The sequence below is a fragment of the Haemorhous mexicanus genome, chromosome 13, assembly GCF_027477595.1.
Source record: "Haemorhous mexicanus isolate bHaeMex1 chromosome 13, bHaeMex1.pri, whole genome shotgun sequence".
NCBI classification, from domain to species: Eukaryota; Metazoa; Chordata; class Aves; order Passeriformes; family Fringillidae; genus Haemorhous; species Haemorhous mexicanus.
This window is the reverse complement of record NC_082353.1, coordinates 12,010,126-12,028,224: the sequence shown is the minus strand read 5'-3', so window position 1 is coordinate 12,028,224 and position 18,099 is coordinate 12,010,126. Positions and strand designations below refer to the sequence as shown.

General features: G+C 40.4%; 1 protein-coding gene across 2 annotated transcripts in view; it reads left to right on the top strand.

Annotated features, from left to right (window-relative positions):
- The window catches only part of SHC4 (SHC adaptor protein 4), a 29,710-nt gene extending 12,169 nt beyond the window's left edge, over positions 1-17,541 (top strand). Inside the window, exons 3-12 of one of the 2 annotated variants that reach the window (XM_059858384.1) lie at positions 1,990-2,053; positions 2,937-3,056; positions 4,118-4,171; positions 6,512-6,563; positions 6,908-7,034; positions 9,049-9,229; positions 10,546-10,606; positions 11,982-12,158; positions 13,631-13,884; positions 14,580-17,539. In XM_059858384.1, the coding sequence (XP_059714367.1) occupies positions 1,990-2,053; positions 2,937-3,056; positions 4,118-4,171; positions 6,512-6,563; positions 6,908-7,034; positions 9,049-9,229; positions 10,546-10,606; positions 11,982-12,158; positions 13,631-13,884; positions 14,580-14,735 (1,246 nt within the window). In that variant the 3' untranslated portion in view covers positions 14,736-17,539. Of the gene's footprint in view, positions 1-1,989; positions 2,054-2,936; positions 3,057-4,117; positions 4,172-6,511; positions 6,564-6,907; positions 7,035-9,048; positions 9,230-10,545; positions 10,607-11,981; positions 12,159-13,630; positions 13,885-14,579 lie in introns of both variants that reach the window. The other variant, XM_059858385.1, reaches the window with a different exon arrangement.
- The last annotated feature ends 558 nt before the right edge of the window (positions 17,542-18,099 follow it).

The following is an 18,099-nucleotide window of genomic DNA, read 5'->3' as shown; positions in this document are numbered from 1 at the left end:
GTTTTTTTTTTTTTTTTTTTGTTTTTTGGTCATGTTTGGCCTTCCTCCTGATAACAGCTAAATAAAACAGGAGCTAACCAAGAAGAGTATCAGGAATTTGCTTAAAAAACATATTTTCAATTGTGTAGGGGGAAGTACTTTGCTTTTAAATGCTAGGAAGGGTCAGTGTTTAAAAGGCTGGCTTTCTGATCTTGTGTAGCCCTCAGTGAGGCCCCTTTCCTTCCCTGATGTTTTCACTCAGAAAATATTAATTATATATTGCTGTGGGTGAGGTCTCCATTCATTTGACAGCATCCAGGTTGAATTTCTCAGGATGTTCCCTCAGTGTATATCACTGATCTTCAGTGCTTCCAGCACTCAGCCGGCTGGTGTGGCAGCCCTGGGGGCGCTGAGCAGGGACAGCAGTGACTGGGGTTCATCCATGCTGGCCTGGCTGTACTTTCTCTCTCATCTGCAGGGTCCTGGGGGGGCCACACTCCTCACTGGGCATCTCTGCTTCATGGGACATACCTGGCTGGAGCCTCTTGTCATTGTGTGGTCTCCTGTTACTTTTCAGCCCTTCTGGACTAAATATTTCTCAGGAGGTGAAGGCCAGTGGTGTTTTCCTCCCACACACACGCCGGGATCTGGAAACAGACAAGCTTTCCCAACAATCTCGTTTCCTAATTAGCTACTTGGAAAATAATTCAATAATACAAACAAACAATTAAACAAACTCCCTTCCCCTTTAGAACCAAACAAAACCCCAGCCTTGGAAGGTAAATCTGAATTCAGCCCCAAGAGAAAGGCTGAGGCATCAAGTGCCCAACATGGGAGCTTAAGCCTGAGAAGACCTCAGCCCCTGTGGGACAGGGCCAGGGCAGCTGGAGACACCGGGGCTGCAGCTCCAACTGGGTTGTGCAGGCAAGGCTATGGAAACTTGCTGAGCACATCCCAGCCCAGTAAGGCACTGTTCTCCTGTTGGCTCAAAGCAGCAGCTATCAGTGAGGAAAAGCCTGTAACTGCCAGCAGAAAGGTTTTGTCCCAGCTGCTGTGCTAACCTTGACCAGGGCCCTCAGTGCTGTGCTGTATATGTTCAAACCAGTCACTTGCCTGAGCAGAGGCCAGAATGTTCCTTGCTCAAGTTGGAAAACAAGCACAGCACAGCACTGTGTTATCCTGTGTGTGATTTATCTTTCATCCAGAAATGAGTTCTGTGCGTGCTTTATACCTTACCCTTCTGCTCCCTGAACTGAGAGGAACCTGCAGAGGAGAATGGGTGGCTAGAGAGAAGGTCTAGTTTGGGAAATTCCTACCAGAGATGGAAAGATATGGATTGATAGCTCTGAAAAGGAACTGGAGAAGCTGATTATACATCCCCACCCCTCCACTGTTGTTCAGGTTATTGTGATTTTTTGTTTGATTCTGGTTTTTTTGGGGTTTTTTTTTTGTTTGTTTGTTTGTTTTTTTTTGAGGGGGAGTGTTGTTTTGGGATTTTTTTCCTGTGGTTTTTTTTTTTTTTTTTTTTTTAAAAGAAATCCCAAAACCCAGAACGTCAATCAGAGAACCCAGCTGGGCTCACTCAGTATGCACCTGCTGTACTAAATAGGAAGGATTAAGGGGAGGGTCCCCTTCTGCCATGCAAGGGACCTATCAACCATTCTGAAAAAAAAGCTTTGAAGGTATTAGGTTGCTTGTCTTCTGGTTAATTATGTTTGAGGTTTTTTTATTAAACAAATTTTCATAAGGTGAAATGGATGGGTTTGATGAAGAAAAAGAATCTAAACCAGGCTGCTGAATCACTGTGTTTTGTTAAATAGTTCTTCTGGCTGGGTTTTTTTTTTTAACAGTGGGAGGAAAGAAGAAAGAAAAACAACTGTGAAAGACCTTCCAGAAGATTTAAGAGTTTATAAGTGGGCCGATAACAATAAATTGCAGAGTTGCTGGCTCTGTTACAGATGGTGCATGTGAAATGATCCAATGGTTTGTGCTGTATTTTTTTATTTGCAGGGAAGCAATAAGCCGACTGTGTGAAGCTGTGTCGGGTACAAATGGAGCTATAAAAAAGCGGAAGGTAAATCCTGTTTTAGCTCAGCAATTATTTTTCTATACCTGCTTTGATAAGCTGGATACATGGTTCTCTAACAGGCTTCAGTCCATGCTGGAATTAGTGCATTTTAATCCATCTGAACTCAGCCTGGATAACATGGAAGTGCTGGTAGCAGGGTGTTTAGCCAGTTTGGTTTGAGGCTGAGGCTCTGCCCTACTTTATTTTTCTCAGGATTAATGCTTTGCCCAGAGTTCCTGCTTCTACCAGCCCTTGCAGTGTATGGTGCTTTACAAGTTTTAGGCTTTGGCTGCTAAAATGTTGGAATTGGAGGGTTTTTTTTTGTTTGCAAGAGGGAGCTAATTCACTGGAATGTTATCTGCTGCTTATTTATATATTAAAAAAATTAAACACATTAAACTAAAATGGCAGTGTTTAATGGATTTTATTAAGTAACTGGGATGCTGTAAGGGGCAACGTCAGTGGTTACTGTTGGGTTGTGTCCAGCAGAACTTACAGATTTCCTTCTGTAACTGTGGAGCTCAGGAGGAATGAACTTGCTTCTGAAAGAGGAATACATGAGAGAATTTCTTACTTTACCCAGAAACACTTCATCCTCCAGAAACAAAGAAGAGTTCAGAAAGAAAACTGCACATTCTGAATTACCGAGCCAGCTATAACATTTAGCTCACTGGGATTTTTTTCCCCATTATTGACATAAAACCCATTCCTACCAGTATTCCATTCAGAGCTGATGTTTGTTAGAAGATCTATTTGCATTTGATCAAGCCATTATCCTTGCTCCATTGAAAGTCTCAATAAGATACCATAAAACCTCCTTGACTTTCTTATGTTTCTGCCCCTCACAGACTGGGCTGACAGCCTCTTTCTTTTCTTTCTTTGTTCAAAGCCTCCAGTGAAGTTTCTGTCTTCTGTACTTGGCAAAAGTAACCTTCAGTTTTCTGGCATGAATATAAAGCTGACCATTTCAACGAGCAGCCTGACTTTGATTAATGCTGACACGCAGCAGGTAGGATACGTGTAATCAGTGTCCTTTTCTCCATGCTACAGTTTTGTCCTTTTTTGTGGCTTCTGAGGGAAGGCTGTGCCCTGCAAAGGGAATGCAGCACCCTTTAGCAGACCTGTGCATGCCTGGTGAAGCTGATGCCTCTGAATTTAAAAATGAAAGCGCTTTGGAGGAATTGACATACAGCACAGGTCCTTTTTGTTCATGATGGTGTGTTCCACAGAGAGGGACCCTTGAGCTCTTGGCAAACTGTTTCTCTGGATGTGATTGCCAGTAAAGTGCCAATAAGCAAGGCACTAGTTCTGACTGTAGTTTTTGACAAGTCATAGGAGGGGAAAAAAATTGATATAGGTATTAAGTCAGAGCTTGGCTTTGGTATCATTCAAAGCTATTTTACAGCTGGATAATAGGTGTGTACAATCAGTTATACTGTGTAAAGTCTCTAGGCTCTTTTGAGGTGTGTTCCTGAGGGCCTGAGTTTGCCTGGAACTGGGCTGTGCTCCCTTCCTTCTTGGCAAATATGACAAGGATCTTTGTCCTGCCCACCTAATTCCTCCCTCAGCTGTTGATATTGCTCCCTGGGTAATCTCACCCTGGGCCAGCAGGAGGTGTTGCTCCAAGCTGGAGCAGGGAAACATCAGGGAGGTCATTTTGGCTCTCTGGTTCTGAGGAATGCTGCACTGAGCAGGTGCCATGCTGAGCATCAAGGAGCACTTAGGGGTTTGTCTGTAGTGCAGAGGTCCCTTGTCCATTGCACATCCTGGGAGGGGATTAGGACACCAGGTTTCTCTTCCTTCCTTTTGGGTACAGTTAGAAGTTGATGGTTGAATTAATTCTGAAAACCCTTGAAGGAAGATTACTGAGGGATCTAGACATTGGTAAACATGAATGGGTAGTCTCAAAAATATTCCTATTTTTATCTCTTTCCTTCCTAAATGATACATGCATAAATTAATAAATGGGTTTGTTATGAATTTACTTGCCTGTTCTATAAAGACATATGTTCTGATGTTTTCTACTGTGTGGCCCAAGAGCATGTTTAATTAGTGTGTTATGCTTTTCAGATTATTGCCAACCATCATATGCAGTCTATCTCATTTGCTTCTGGAGGTGACCCAGTAAGTATTGATTTATAAAATATACTTCTGCAGGTATAATGAACTCATGTAATAATTGTTACCTGCAAATACTTTGCTTCATCCTTTCCTTCCACAAGCACTAACAGAGTACACTGCACTTCTGGATCATGAGCAGTAATACAAGAAAACTGGGGTACTGACATTGAAAAGGAAAGGTGGAATAGTGTCTCAGTGTATATTTAATAGATACATAGTTAACTTTCCTGTTGCCCATCAGTGAGTGTCAGTCCATTCAAAAGCCCTTTGACTAGGGCAATCTAAAAATAAGAATGTGAACATAGGAATTGATCAGTTCAGTGGTCCCTGTGATCCAATATCTGTCATAAAACCTGTCAGCACTGGCACCTCTAAATTTTTAGATTAATTTTGACTCAAGCCAACAGCTCCTATGAGACAGATGTGGCATAACCACATTCTTCCTGCAGATAGGGCTGTTCTTCCTAGTGTCACTGCCATGTGGTCATGGATGTTTTCAAGTTTTTATTCTATTTCAGACTCTTTACTGTAATGATTGTAAGCAGGAAATGCATCTATCTGGGTTGGATAAGTAATTCCTTAGGACTTGTTTACCTTTTTTAGTGTTTTTTATATTATTATCCTGCACTGGTCTTGCACAGTGACTTCAGATTTCAGAGGCTACACAGGGCTGGGTTTGGTCAGTGCTTAATGGCAGGGCCAGCAAGAGATGTGTGTGCACAGATGTGCTGCAGGAAATGGGCTTGGTGGAGCAGCTGCTGACACTTCTTACTGGGAGGATAATGTAAAATAGAGGTCTTGCTCATCAGTGGTAACTATAAATCTAGTGGCCCTTCATATAAGGGGCAATTTTGTTGTCTTGTTCAGGTAATGTTTTCAAAGTTCTGTTTACATTTAAAACAGAAGATAGCTTCCACAGGACCTGTCCTTCCACCTGCCCCACATTCAAGGTCTAAGTGAAGTTCAGTGTTGTTCTGGGCTGTGAAGGAGTAGCACCATTCTGCCTGATAATTAAGCCTACTCTGGCTTTATTTTAAAGCAAAATCATCCAGGCATCTACATAAACATTAAAAAGACACAAAAAATAGCAGGTGCTGCTCCAGTTACTTTAGTTTCTAGTCACTCCCTAGATCTGATTTATTTTAAAATATCTATCCTGAAATATTTATGAACTTTTAAGAAAAACTTGAAAGGAAAAGGAAGGAAATTGAGTTCACTAGACACATAAGAAATATTTAGCTTGCTTTGCTTTAGTGATATTAACTTTAGAGATTTAAAAAAAAAATCTAGGACAAGTTCTGCTGGCCCTAAGACTTGCCTCTTGTGTCATTCATTGTGAATTATTAAATGATTGTTCTTGTGCATATTGCAAATGGGGCCTCGTTTCCTGCCAGCTGATTGCCTCTTCCCTCAAGAGAACCATGCCTTTAAGCTGTGAATTACATTTTCCCTGTCCCACCTTAAAGATCCAAAATAACAAAATGCATCTTTAATAATTAAAAGAATGTTATTCATTACCTCACCAATTTGACTATAACGCTGAATTATCAAGCCACTCTGCTTTTGCGGTATCATTAGAAATGTTAATTTTTCTATTCCAGTTCCCTTTTCAATTTGATTAGAAAAAGAGGATTATTTCCATGCTGGCTAGAAAGAGAATCAGAAACAGAAAACTGATTATACTGAGGTTGCCTGATCTCAGCAGCAGCTTTGAGATCCAGGGTAATTTAACCTGATTGTAGCCAGACTAAAATTGGGCAGGAGTAATTAAGATCAGATACCCATTTTATTCTGCATGATTTTAAAGTTTATCTTTTCTCTAAGATACTTCAAAACTCAGTCTTATTGCTCCAAATTGGGAACACTGCAAACTTGTCCTTTGCAGTATGCTAGCACTATTTTATCTTCCAGTGATTCTGGTAAGGACTGTCCCAGCCAAAAGCTGTGAGCAGCAGTCACACAGCCCTGATATGTTACATGGGAAAGGCTGTGAGCTCCATGGGAGCAGTGGAAGGAGCAGCACTGTCTGCTGATGAGGCACCAGTTGTGTTTCTACTCCTATTGCAGAGCTGGAACTGAATACCTAGCATCCAAAGAATGACAAATGGTCTAGTCCATTTTTTAGAAGAAAAAGAATATGGGACAATTACTGTGCTGATAGCCACCAGTGTGTCATTGATATTTTCCTTGGCTCACTTTGCTAGTACCTCTGGTTGTTTTTCCCTGAGAGAAGTGTGCATTTTAAAGCTAAAAATGTACCTGTCTATATGCAATTGCTGTGCTGTGGTGGAGGGTTGTTCATAATTACAATGTTCAAGACATTTGTTGTCTTCTTTCCTGTAGGATACAACAGACTACGTGGCATATGTAGCAAAAGACCCTGTTAATCAGAGAGGTATTGAAACAAGTTTCCAATTGTTATATGTGTTTATATGATTGCTTTATTTGTACATAACAAGGAATTGTTTGAGTTTTAAAATAAGGAAGCTACTGAACTCAGCTCAATACTCTGTACAATTTCTGGCTTTGCTCTATGTATAGGGGTAATAGTATGCAGGCTATGGCTTTAAATGTCATGTTCTTTGTGCAATGAAGTGGGAATCTGCAGGTCAGACTAAAGCTGTACTAGCTGCTGGCTCCACGAAGGGATAGGAGCCTTGCTATAAGCAATATAGCTTGAGTCTTTACTTTCTGGTGTAAACTGCATTTACTTAATTAAAGTAAGGTGTCTCTTTTCAGCATGCCACATCCTGGAATGTCCCAATGGGATGGCACAGGAAGTGATCAACACCATAGGGCAGGCTTTTGAGCTCCGGTTCAGACAGTACCTGAAGAACCCATCTAGCCTGGTTACATCTAATGAAAGGTCAGCACATTCTCAGTCACTTAACTGGAAGTTTCCTTCTCTTTAGTACTTTTCAGGAAAACAATACACTACAAAGAGTGATCCATAAGTAAGATGCTTTGAATATGCTTTCTGGACATAGGATAATTCAAGGGTATGCCTGTACGTGCAGCATATAAGATACCAAAATTAGCTTATTCCAGTGAACTCCATTGATTTTTGTGACATTTGTACAGGTGCAGAACACAGAATTAAGCTGTATTGTTCCTTAGATAAAGCAGCTTTATTTTAAGTCATGCAAGTTGAACAAATGTTCAAATTACTCTGCCCAAGTAAGTTCAGCTCTATAAATAGCAGATACACACACACACAGACTGAGCTCAGTCCTGACCTGTGCCAAGTTTAAGCTTGCTGCAGCTGTGGAAAGTGTGTGGTGGGGAAAAAAGCCATTTTAATTCACCTTTCTGCTATTCTGCTCACGTCCTGGCAGCAGCCTCAGTTTTCACCTGGCATGACTTACATCAGCCTCATGAACTGAAATAAACACAGCCACCACCTGGCATGTTAAAGTGTGAAGCCCTGTCCTCTGCACATTGCCTGAAATACAGGGCCTAGATTAGTTTCTGGACCACAATTCCCCATTTCAATTACCCTTCTTCCATTGCACTGGGGACACAGTTCTTGCTCTAATTTGTGGCTCTCCTCACAGATTAGCCATGCCTATTTTTCTCAGGCTTCTTTTTACTGTAACACCAAATTTGATTGTCTGCTACTTCCCATGAGTAGGTAAAGCTGTGGCACTGCTTACCTGCACCCTGAGCACAGGAGTCCTGAGCAGGCAGTGTCAGTGGAACAGGGCCTAATGCATCACAGCAGAGCTGGTTTTATTGCATATATGCAACTCCAGTTTATATTTATTTCAATGTATATGGTGGTTCTTGCCATTCCAGACTGCTAAAACTGGTCTGTTTTTCCTGGGGAAAATAACCAGAGGAAAAGCCTTTTATTCCTAAGAAATCCTGCTAGGTTATGTCACAAGCAGCATAGGAGCAGGGAGAAATGGAAGAGGGTAATTAGATTTCCTCCTTGAGCATAACCCACAGCCAGCCTCCAAGAATGGTCCTCAGGCAGAGGAGTCGGATATTGCTGTGTGAATGAGTCACTCCCTTCCAAACTACTATGAATCACATAATCAAATACTTGCACTGCATATCACATAATCAACTACTTGAACTTTATCTCTTTCCTGCTCATGGCCTTTTATCCAATTATACTCTTGTTAATCAGAGAAGTAAGATTTGAGATGAGTTTTTTTTATTCTGGGACCGGAGACAGTACAGGAAGCACCTAGTCGTTTTGCAGTGTATCAGCTGTACATTTAAACTATCATCATTCTGGTTTAGCTCAAAAAAACCTTTGTGTGCTCTCCTTCATGTCATTCAGTGTTCCCTTCAATATTCTGGCTCAGCTTGATTGTGCTTATTAAAATCAGGGTAAATGCCTCTAAGAACAGCTACTTTTTCTTTTTTTTTTTGGTAGTAATATTTGATTTTCTAAGACAGTTACAGGCTTGTCTGAGTAAATGCCATGAGGTTTTAATTTTTCTCTTGAAGTCTGGCTTTCCCCCAGCAATCTCTAGATTTACAGAGTTCAGTCAAGAAGCCGTAAGAATTAGTATTATGGTCAGCATTTTGGATACCCTAATGAAGAATGCATTGGAATTCTTAAAGTTTCAGTGGATTCCTCTTACCTTTTTTTTGACTTAAAAATATACCTGGGCTGCCTGGTGCTAATGAAATGACTGTACCTCCCTTTACCCCAAACTGTCATGACTATTTTTAATTCAGGAAGAAGTAACTGGAAAAATAAACAGCTCTGAAAGTTCCGGCCCAAAGCCCTTTACAGCCTCCATATGGCGGATCTGTGTATTGAGTGTTGTGCAGACACTGGGGATGTTTGCCTACACTAGAAAGCAATTGATTACATCAGAAGCTTCATTCCCCCCCCCGCCCCCCATATTTTATATTTTTTTCAGTGAGGCAGCAAATGCTAATGGATCAGCTGGGAATTCACAGGAGAGGGAGGATCATCATGAATATTACAACGAAATTCCAGGGAAGGAGCCTCCCACCGGTGGAGTGTTAGACATGCGAATGAAAGTGCAGACAGACCCAAGGGCTAAGTGTCCTGTCCAGTGCAAAAAGCACTATTGCTCAGTAAGTACAGCATCTGCTGGGATAAATACTCACTGCCTATTATGGGAATGAATAATAAAATGTTTCCGTGGTGTTAAAGCATGGCATTAACATCAGAACCAGGTCCTGATTATCCTGGGAAAAGTTTTTTTTAGGCTAGATTTAATGATGCTTAGTACATAATTGAATCCCAAAGCACTTTCTGAATATTAACTGGTTTGTCCTTAGAGTACTTTCAGGAGACCAAGTAATATTCCCTTGTTCACTCATTAGCTCTGAGAAGAAAATAGATACCAATTTAAATGGCTTGTTGGAGAGAACATCTGCAAAATCTGGGACCTCCTGGCTCCCTATTCTGCGATCTAATAAATATTTCATCCTGTCCATTATGCTCTACAACTTATACATACAACATTGACTGATTGCAATATATATACAATATTCATTACTCTTGGATTGTTTCAAGAAGCTCTGTTAAATCAGCAAAAGATATCTGTGGCTCTTGTCTGGCATAGTGGGAAATAAAAACTAATCAGGGAGTAAAACAAGCCAAGTTCAGATGGCTGCACAGATTTCAGAGTCTGCTGTGTGGGGCCTTGGGAAGGCATGCACGGAAGAAGGCACCACCACTTTGCTCAGAGGGAGCACACTCAGATGTGCTTGCTGGAATCCAGGTGGTTCTGTCTAAAAGCTTGCTACTCCCAGGTGTTATTTGTGTTTGGTAGCAACTGCTTCCAGGCTGCTGTGTGTTCCAGTGCTACTTCAGCATCTATTTTTTGCTGACATGAACCATACTCTGCATATCAGGACCCCACCTCCCCAACAGTTCTCTAATTCTAAAAATGTTTCACTATACCTGGAGTTTGCACCTGATGCTTACCAGTACTGTTGAAAGGAGCTACACTGCATGTAAATGCAAATGCCTTTTTCCCATGGGGTGTTACTTTTTGGTTTTCCTTTCTCTTTCAGTGCTGCTCAGACAATTTAGTAACCATTTCACCATTTCACTTTCAAACCATGATACCTGTAGTTGATTTTATGATGAGGGACACTTAATAGAAAATCTGAGCTTTCTTACCTAGGAGTTATACTATATATATATATATACTAAACATTAGGTACATAACTGGGCAGTTATGAGACTCACATTGGAGTCCAGATGTGACATCTAAAGAAAGAAGAGTATCAGTGTGAAATATTTGAGGAGATGGGAATTTTTTGGTGAAGAACATGTTTAATTACCTGTATATCTATTAACTAATGCATGGATGTTTTGAAGTTACCTGAGTTTTTCTAGGGGACTACTTTATGTGACTGATTTTAAAATTTTTCTACAGACAGTCAGCCCAACCTTTATCAATATATATGAAAATTGTCCAGAAGAAAACAAAACTGTGGGTATGTACTCTCTTTTCCTTCTCATGCATATGCAGAATTAACCAGGGCAGGCTGCCTGGAAGAGCTGTCCCTTGGCTTTCAATACAATGGTGAAAAGTGTCTACTTAGTGGGTCATTTTTAGTTCCCTAGATGGAGGGCAGACAAAAAAGCCTTACAGCTTTTCTAAAGGCCACTAATCTATCTTCATGTCTGCTGGCAGACTTACTCATTTTACTTCTCATGATACTGTACAGTAGCTCTTTGTTTTTTTTAATTCTCTTTCATACTCTTTGTTGTTCCTTTGTTGTTCCCTTTGTTCATACCATTTGAAAAAGGAAGATACTTCATTACTTATCAGTCTCTGAATATATTGCCTTCTCCTACAAATGCTCAATGAGATCCAGAGTATCAGCACTGGTTTTTTCCAACAGAGCCTGGCCCCTTGGTTCCAGCATCCCTGGTTTCTCAGTGTGACTCTGCCCTTCCCCTGCCTTAGGCAGCTTTGTGCCCCAGATCAATTTGCCTTTAGCAAAATCTGCTCCCAGGGACCCTAGCCTCCATCCCCTTCTGGGCTTCCTTTGCCACAGTTATGCCCTGAGCACATTTCCTCAGCTCTTCTCTTTCACTGCACAATGAGGTCCTTTCTGAATTCCCACCTGCATGGCTCTGAAGTGATCCATTACACTGTCTGTAGGGGATACTTCAGTTTCTTGTGTTATTTCCAATTCAAGGAAAGGAGAATCAAATGGTTTCTACAAAGAGAGGGAGAACAAATAAAAGAATGAATGAATAGATCTATGAATAAAACGTTTGTTGAAGAGCAAAAATATGCCTGCTATTTGGCTAGCTGAAGTGCTATTATTTTCATACTCTGCAGGGGATGTTCTGTTAGCCTGTTACTAGGCTTGGATCCTAACCTGACAGATGTGGTTTGGGCTCTCCAGGCAGAGCCTCAAAGCATCAAACTCCTCCATCTCTCCCTTTTCCACCAGAATAGCAAGTGAGAGAATTGCTCAGCTTCCCACAAGCTCTTTTTGTGGTGCAGAGGGGAAGGAAATGGTTTTGCAACAAATAACGTGTATGGTTTGTGTTTCTGTAGAGGCATATATATTAATTCCTTTCCAGTCTGTGAGGGGTTCACTGCTGACATGGATTGAAGCAGAACTGGACCAGTGCAGAACATTTCTGAAAACTTCATTCTAATTACTTTTGGAGCTGGTGCCTTCTAGATATCAGGAAAAATAAGTTCATTTGCATTTTTATTTTCCTTCTGAATTACTTTAGTGGGCTATAAAGAAGAACAGCATTCCTATTTCAGCTTTTACAGTTACTTAAAGCTGAGTAAAAAAAAAAAGAAAAAGAAGGAAATCTGTGCATACTATATACTAATTGCAGGTAATTGCGATGAGAGGTCACAGAAGACAATAAAAGAGACAGCCTCATTGAAACCTGCCTACAAAGCAGATCTCTTTGATGATCCATGTTACATCAACACCCAGTCCCTGCATTCAGCATGTGCAGCCCGATATCCAGCACCAGCACAGATCCCTGGGAGCCCTCTGCGCCAGGCCAGTAGGTTCCCATTGTGATGCCATACCTGTCTAAGCGCTGGAAGGAGGGGGGCTTCTCATTTCTCTGCATGCAGAAAGATTTGGCTTTCCCATAAGAAATATAGAAAAGATGGGGGGAAGAAATTTATCCTGGTTGTTCTTTTTCCTTGTTAGAGTCAAGAGAAAAGGGATTAAAGAGCAGAAATAGTGATGGTAAAAAAGCAGCATAACCTTTAATCTTCTGTAGTTTATTGATGACAATGAATGGAGTGCCATAGGTATTAAAAAGCAAGGCTTTAGGATGATAGGAGCTTGGGAATGCACATTGCCTCAAGGAAAAGGCTTCTCCTGTATGTTCAAAGTCTGAACCACTCTAAGGTGGAAATGACCTCAGATGCCTTTGCTTCACAGGCAGTAGCATGCAAGGTTAAAGTGGGATTATTGTGACTGTCTTTTCTTTCATAACAGTTCTTCCATAAGTGACCATTCAATCTCATCCAATAATTTCTAAATCAAACTGTTTGATCTGTGGTATCAACTAAATATATCTCCAAACTTGATTTATGGACTCAAAGTGGTGGATATCCATTAAATGATTATATAGTTGCTACTGATTGTCCTCATTATTGAATATACTTTATTAGCTTTGCCTTTTATGGTTTCCCACTGAGTGTTTTCTCTGTCAGAGTTGGCTCCACACAAGAAAGTGGAAAAAGGACTGGACAATAAAGGAAACCCCATAAAAAAATCTGTGACCATTGAGACATTTCCAGCTTGGGACTGCATCATGCTCTAAAAGGAACTGCCTATATCCTGAGGAGCCGTAGGTTGCACAATTCCATTGAAGAAGTTGTATCCTCATATTTTCCTTAGAAGAATCCTGCCTGTGAATCATTTGCAGTCTGACTGGCTATATCCCAAACCACCCAGTTTTTCTAGTACATTTGGTAATTGTTCGTTTTTTAACAGCAAATGCATCATGCTGTAATCCTTCCCTTCTGGCTACATTGGCTGTGTTGTCTTACATTCCTGCACATAGCTGGAACCATTCAACATGACTCTCCCAATGATCTGTAACAATCACTTCAGAGCTTGTTAAGGAAGAAGGAAAAACAAGATCTTAAGGGGAAAAAAATAAAGCTAAAAAGCCAACAAAAATCTTGTTTTTACAGGGAAAATTTGACTTTTTCATACAAAGAAATATAACCCCAAACCAGTCCAGCATCAGAAAAATTCCTCTTTCTAATCCCTGTTGCCTAGCGACCAAAGGCTTTCCCATCTAAGGTAGGGGAAGAGGTGGTGTGATAATTTTGCCTAATGCACTGGAGGGTCATGAGCATTCATGTGTGCATATTCTTACAGTCTGTAAGGTTGGTTTGCTTCAAGACTGAATTGTGTGAATTTTTTAAAGGCTATTAAAGATATTGGCTTGCATCCTTTTAGGATGAAGTTTTAGGTGAAGTGTCCAATACATTCCCTTTCATTTAATTTTAGAGTTACCGGAACCTGTTCAGCAGAGTGCCACAAGCAACACAGCTGGTCTCTGTGCTCTGCCACAAATAAAGCAACAGCTAAAGAATGAAGATTGTTACCATGGCAAATTGAACAGGAAAGCAGCAGAGAGCCTCTTAGTCAACGACGGGGATTTTCTGGTACGAGAAAGCACAACGTCACCTGGTCAATATGTCCTCAGTGGACTTCAGGGAGGGCAGGCAAAGCATCTACTCTTGGTGGATCCTGAGGGCAAGGTATGAATATTTCATATAATGAAATTTCAGTGCTGCTTAGATATTTCAATCAAAATGCATGGGTGCATTCCATGAAGTGGAAGTAATTTGATTCCATCCAGGTTAATTCAAACATAGCCAGTGGCTGCAGTAGGTTTGAAAGTTCAAAAACTTAAAAGCACTGAAGTACCATGGAAGTAGCAGTGAGGAATTTAAATATTGTTAGTCCAGGTGCTGATAATTAGTGTATATACTTAACACATCCTGCAAACCATTACTGCTAAAAAAAAAAAATCCTATCCTTAATTATGAATTTCTGGATACAAAAAATGTTTTCTGTCACTTCAATTCTACTTTCTTCTGCTCAGAAGAGCAGTCTTGAGTGACATTTCTGAGGAGACAGTAAATCAAGAAAGTAATCCTCAATGGGATTTAGGGGAAAATATCTCTCTTCTGTGGAGGAAAAAAAAGGTTATTTCATTCCCCTGTGCATAATCAGCCCAGTCTGACATACAATCTTTTTACTTTACCACTACTTTTCTTGTGAGCTAATGGTGGGCCAAAGGATAGATCTGAATTGCTGTCTACAGCCTAATGATCCTGCTCAAGTGAGTTCAGTGGCTTAAGTGCCTTTTGATTTTAATGTGTTAGCCTTATGTCCAACCGGTTATAAGCACAGTCTAACCTTAAATATATTCTTTTGCTTCTTCCTCTAGGTGAGAACCAAAGATCATATATTTGATAGTGTGGGTCATCTTATTCAGTACCACATGGAAAATAATTTGCCAATCATCTCTTCTGGAAGTGAAGTGAGCTTGAAACAGCCTGTAAGGAAAGAGAGTAATATGGGACATACACAGTACCACAAATAACCCCTTGGATCTCACAAATCCCAAGACAATTCATACCTGAACTTTCTATTATGAAGACAAGTCAAAAAAGTATAGACTGCACTTTCTGCTGCTGTTCCAGAAGAAGCCCTTTTGTGTGTGTATGTATGAATATATGTATATCTATGTAGATCTATAGAGATCAACAAGCATAGTTATATAGATACATATAATCTTAATCTTAACAAAAGTACACCTTCAGAGTGTGAGATTCATTTGTGAGAAGGTATTTTAGACATGCACAAATGTCACTTTCAAGATCATACTGAATCAGTAACTATTTAAAAGCACAATTAAAACTCTACATACAAAAGCTCACTTGAAAGAACTGCTGGAACATTAGTATGTGCCTTTTAGAATAGAATTATTGAAACCAATATTATTTATACTGAATTAATTTTGGGTGGTTAAACAAACATGTCTATGCTTTTAACTATTTGCCAAAAACAAGTATGATTTGAATATTACTAAAATGTCATCTTCTTTCGATAGACACTAACAATTTCATTTTGCTTGTAACAGCACTTTACTAGCAAGTAGCATTTGAAATGAATGGCATTCACAATACAGAAAAGTTGTCCAGTTTCTTAATAATTTTTTGTCACTGTCTGACTACTCAAAGATTTGAGATTACAAACATTTACAAAGTTGAAATTAATATATGTAATATAATTTTGGAATAGAACTTGTTAAGGGACAAGCATGCTAGATCTTCATATTTTTGTCTTGCATATGATTTTACTATTATTATCACTTAATACTGGAAGCATCTTTTTAAAGGTAGGCTAAATATATTTTCACTGACTACATAGTTGTTTACAAACTAGAAAAGCTGAACAAAACTAATGATACATTTTGGGAGAATACTATTTAAAGGATGTTTGAACTTTGCATGTGTCCTTAGTCAGTGTTCTTTCCAAAACAAGATAGTTTTCCCCTCTTCACATAGAGTCCGTTTGTTCCTAAACATGGAAAAAATCTTTTAAAAGAAATCTATTAATTGTTTTGCCACAATAAATACTCTAAACATGAACAATCCTATATTCAGAGTGAACAGTGATTTATTTGGCTTCTTGTTGAAGAAACAGTGATTTAATAAGTGACTGAAGAAAGGCAGGGGAGATTTGGGGAATGAACTGGTAGTCCAGGTGATGGCCTGAGGGAAATGGTGCATTTAAGACAAGCAATATCCTCTGGCATGAACAGATACAATTCTCTCTGTCTCCCAGCCCACCAGCTCAGTTCCTAAGGCAGACAATTGTGGAGTCCAGCAGTTGCTGGAAATCTTGACCATAAAAAATACATTGTTTGTTTGCCAGTGTTTGTGGTAAATGGAACACTGTAATATGAGCTCTTTCCTCCAGAAAACAAGAGGAGAGGTCTTATAAAATTATGGAAGACAAGCTTCCTTGGAGGGGAAAATATAATGTAAAGAGCCACACTTAGAGCCTATTAGAAAACATCATAGAAAACATGTTTTGTTTTTTATCTCAGCTAATAGCCATAAAGATACATTTCATTCTTTGATAATAATACAATTAAACTACTCAATTACATATACTGAAGCAGTAAGAAGGTTTGAAACATTAGTAGTTGATTTCCTTGCTAATAGTTTGGCATTTTTGATACCCTGAGCCTTCAGGGCTAGCAGCCTATTCTGCCCTTTCTATCCTATGCAAGGTGCTTACCTGTGAAGGCCTCCAGCAAGAGTTCATGCTGGAGCTTTGTACCATATCAAGTAACTGTAACTGGGATATTAACCCCCTGCATAATGTCCTTTCTAATCTCACATCGTGTCAAACTTCAGAATGTGCTTGATATGACTATGGAGCAAGCAATGAAGCAAACCCAGGTACTTCTGTGGCATGTCAAGTGGAGAGAAAGATCTGTTTTGATTTTTGCATCAAAGCTGAGTTTTATGACAGGTCATAGAGTGAAAATGTGCAGAACTCCACCTCTATTTTTAGTACAAATCAGAGTTACTCAGGACTTAAGAGCATTTGGAGCTGTGACAGTACGAGAGCAAAGTTTCTTGACTTTGCCAGTCAAGATGCTGACTCAGGGACTTTTTTCACTTCAACAGTTTTCATTTAACCAGTGAATAAGGACAGCCAGAGCCAGTGTGTGATGTATGTCACAGGACAATGCAGTGTGTCTCTCTCTTTGAATATCACCAATGTAAAACGTTTAAAAGACCTGGATCTTCGTTCTGAATGCTCCTGCATATTTTTAGATGTCTGAAGCAGAACTGTGAAGTAAAAAGGAAGGAAAGGGAGATAATTGGGTGCTAGAGCAATATAGAAGTATATAAAAATCTTTTGATGCGGGAGAAAGCAGATAATCCAACTAATTACAGATAAAAATCAAACACAATGCATCCATGCATTTTCCTCGAACAAGCTACATTCATTCTCAGTTTTTGGTTTCCAGCATTTCCATGCCTTCATTTAAGCTATTAATGCTGCTCTGTGGCCCAGCTGTCTCATGTAAAATACACTGTCAGCTCCTCTGTGGAAGTCTTAGAAATAATCATGCTAAGAAGAAAAATAGTTGTCTGAATTTTGGAAAGTTTCCAAAATATTGTTCTTGAGAAACTCAATATGAATTGTCAGACACATTTAAGCCCTTTTTGTTCTTGTTTGAGTTATTTAATGCCTGTAAAAATTATGAGAATTGGTTAATCTCTGTTCGAATGGTCACTAGAATCCTCTGGGGAAAATGGCTGATTTCGCCTGTAATGTCACACGTTTACTAGACACAGCCTGTTCGTTCCTCTTCATGATTCTATAAATTTCACTGAAACACATGAACTGTTTGCTCCCATCAATAAAAATCCTCTAACAAATGACACAAAGCTCTCTGCCCCGGGGTCCTTTCCCGCTGTCCGGGCTGAGGGCGAGGCACCAGGTGGGGCTCTTACAAACGGAACCAACCCCCCGGCAGAATTGCTTCCTGCGACTCTGCGCAATAAATCTGCTCCTTCTGAGGAGGTTTTAATTTTTTTAAACAGAATGAGCTCTGGAAGCAGAGCGGGTTCCCGAGCAGGCAAGCGAAGGCTGCCTGGGGAAGGGGCTCGGACAGGAGCGGGGACCCCGCGTCCCCTCAATGCTATCGCGACACGGTCGTGAGGCGCGGCTCGCAGGTACGTGACGTCACCCCGCGGCCGCGCGTTGCCAGGCGACCGCCACGTCCCGCTGCGAGATGGCGCCGCTGCCCGCCCGCGGAGACCCCGCCCTTCCACAAAAATCACACTGCCATTGGTTGCCTGCTCAGCCAATCAGCTAGCCAGGCGCGTTCCCGCGACCATCCGCGCCTGCTTTCAAACAATCAGCGGGGGTGGGCCCGC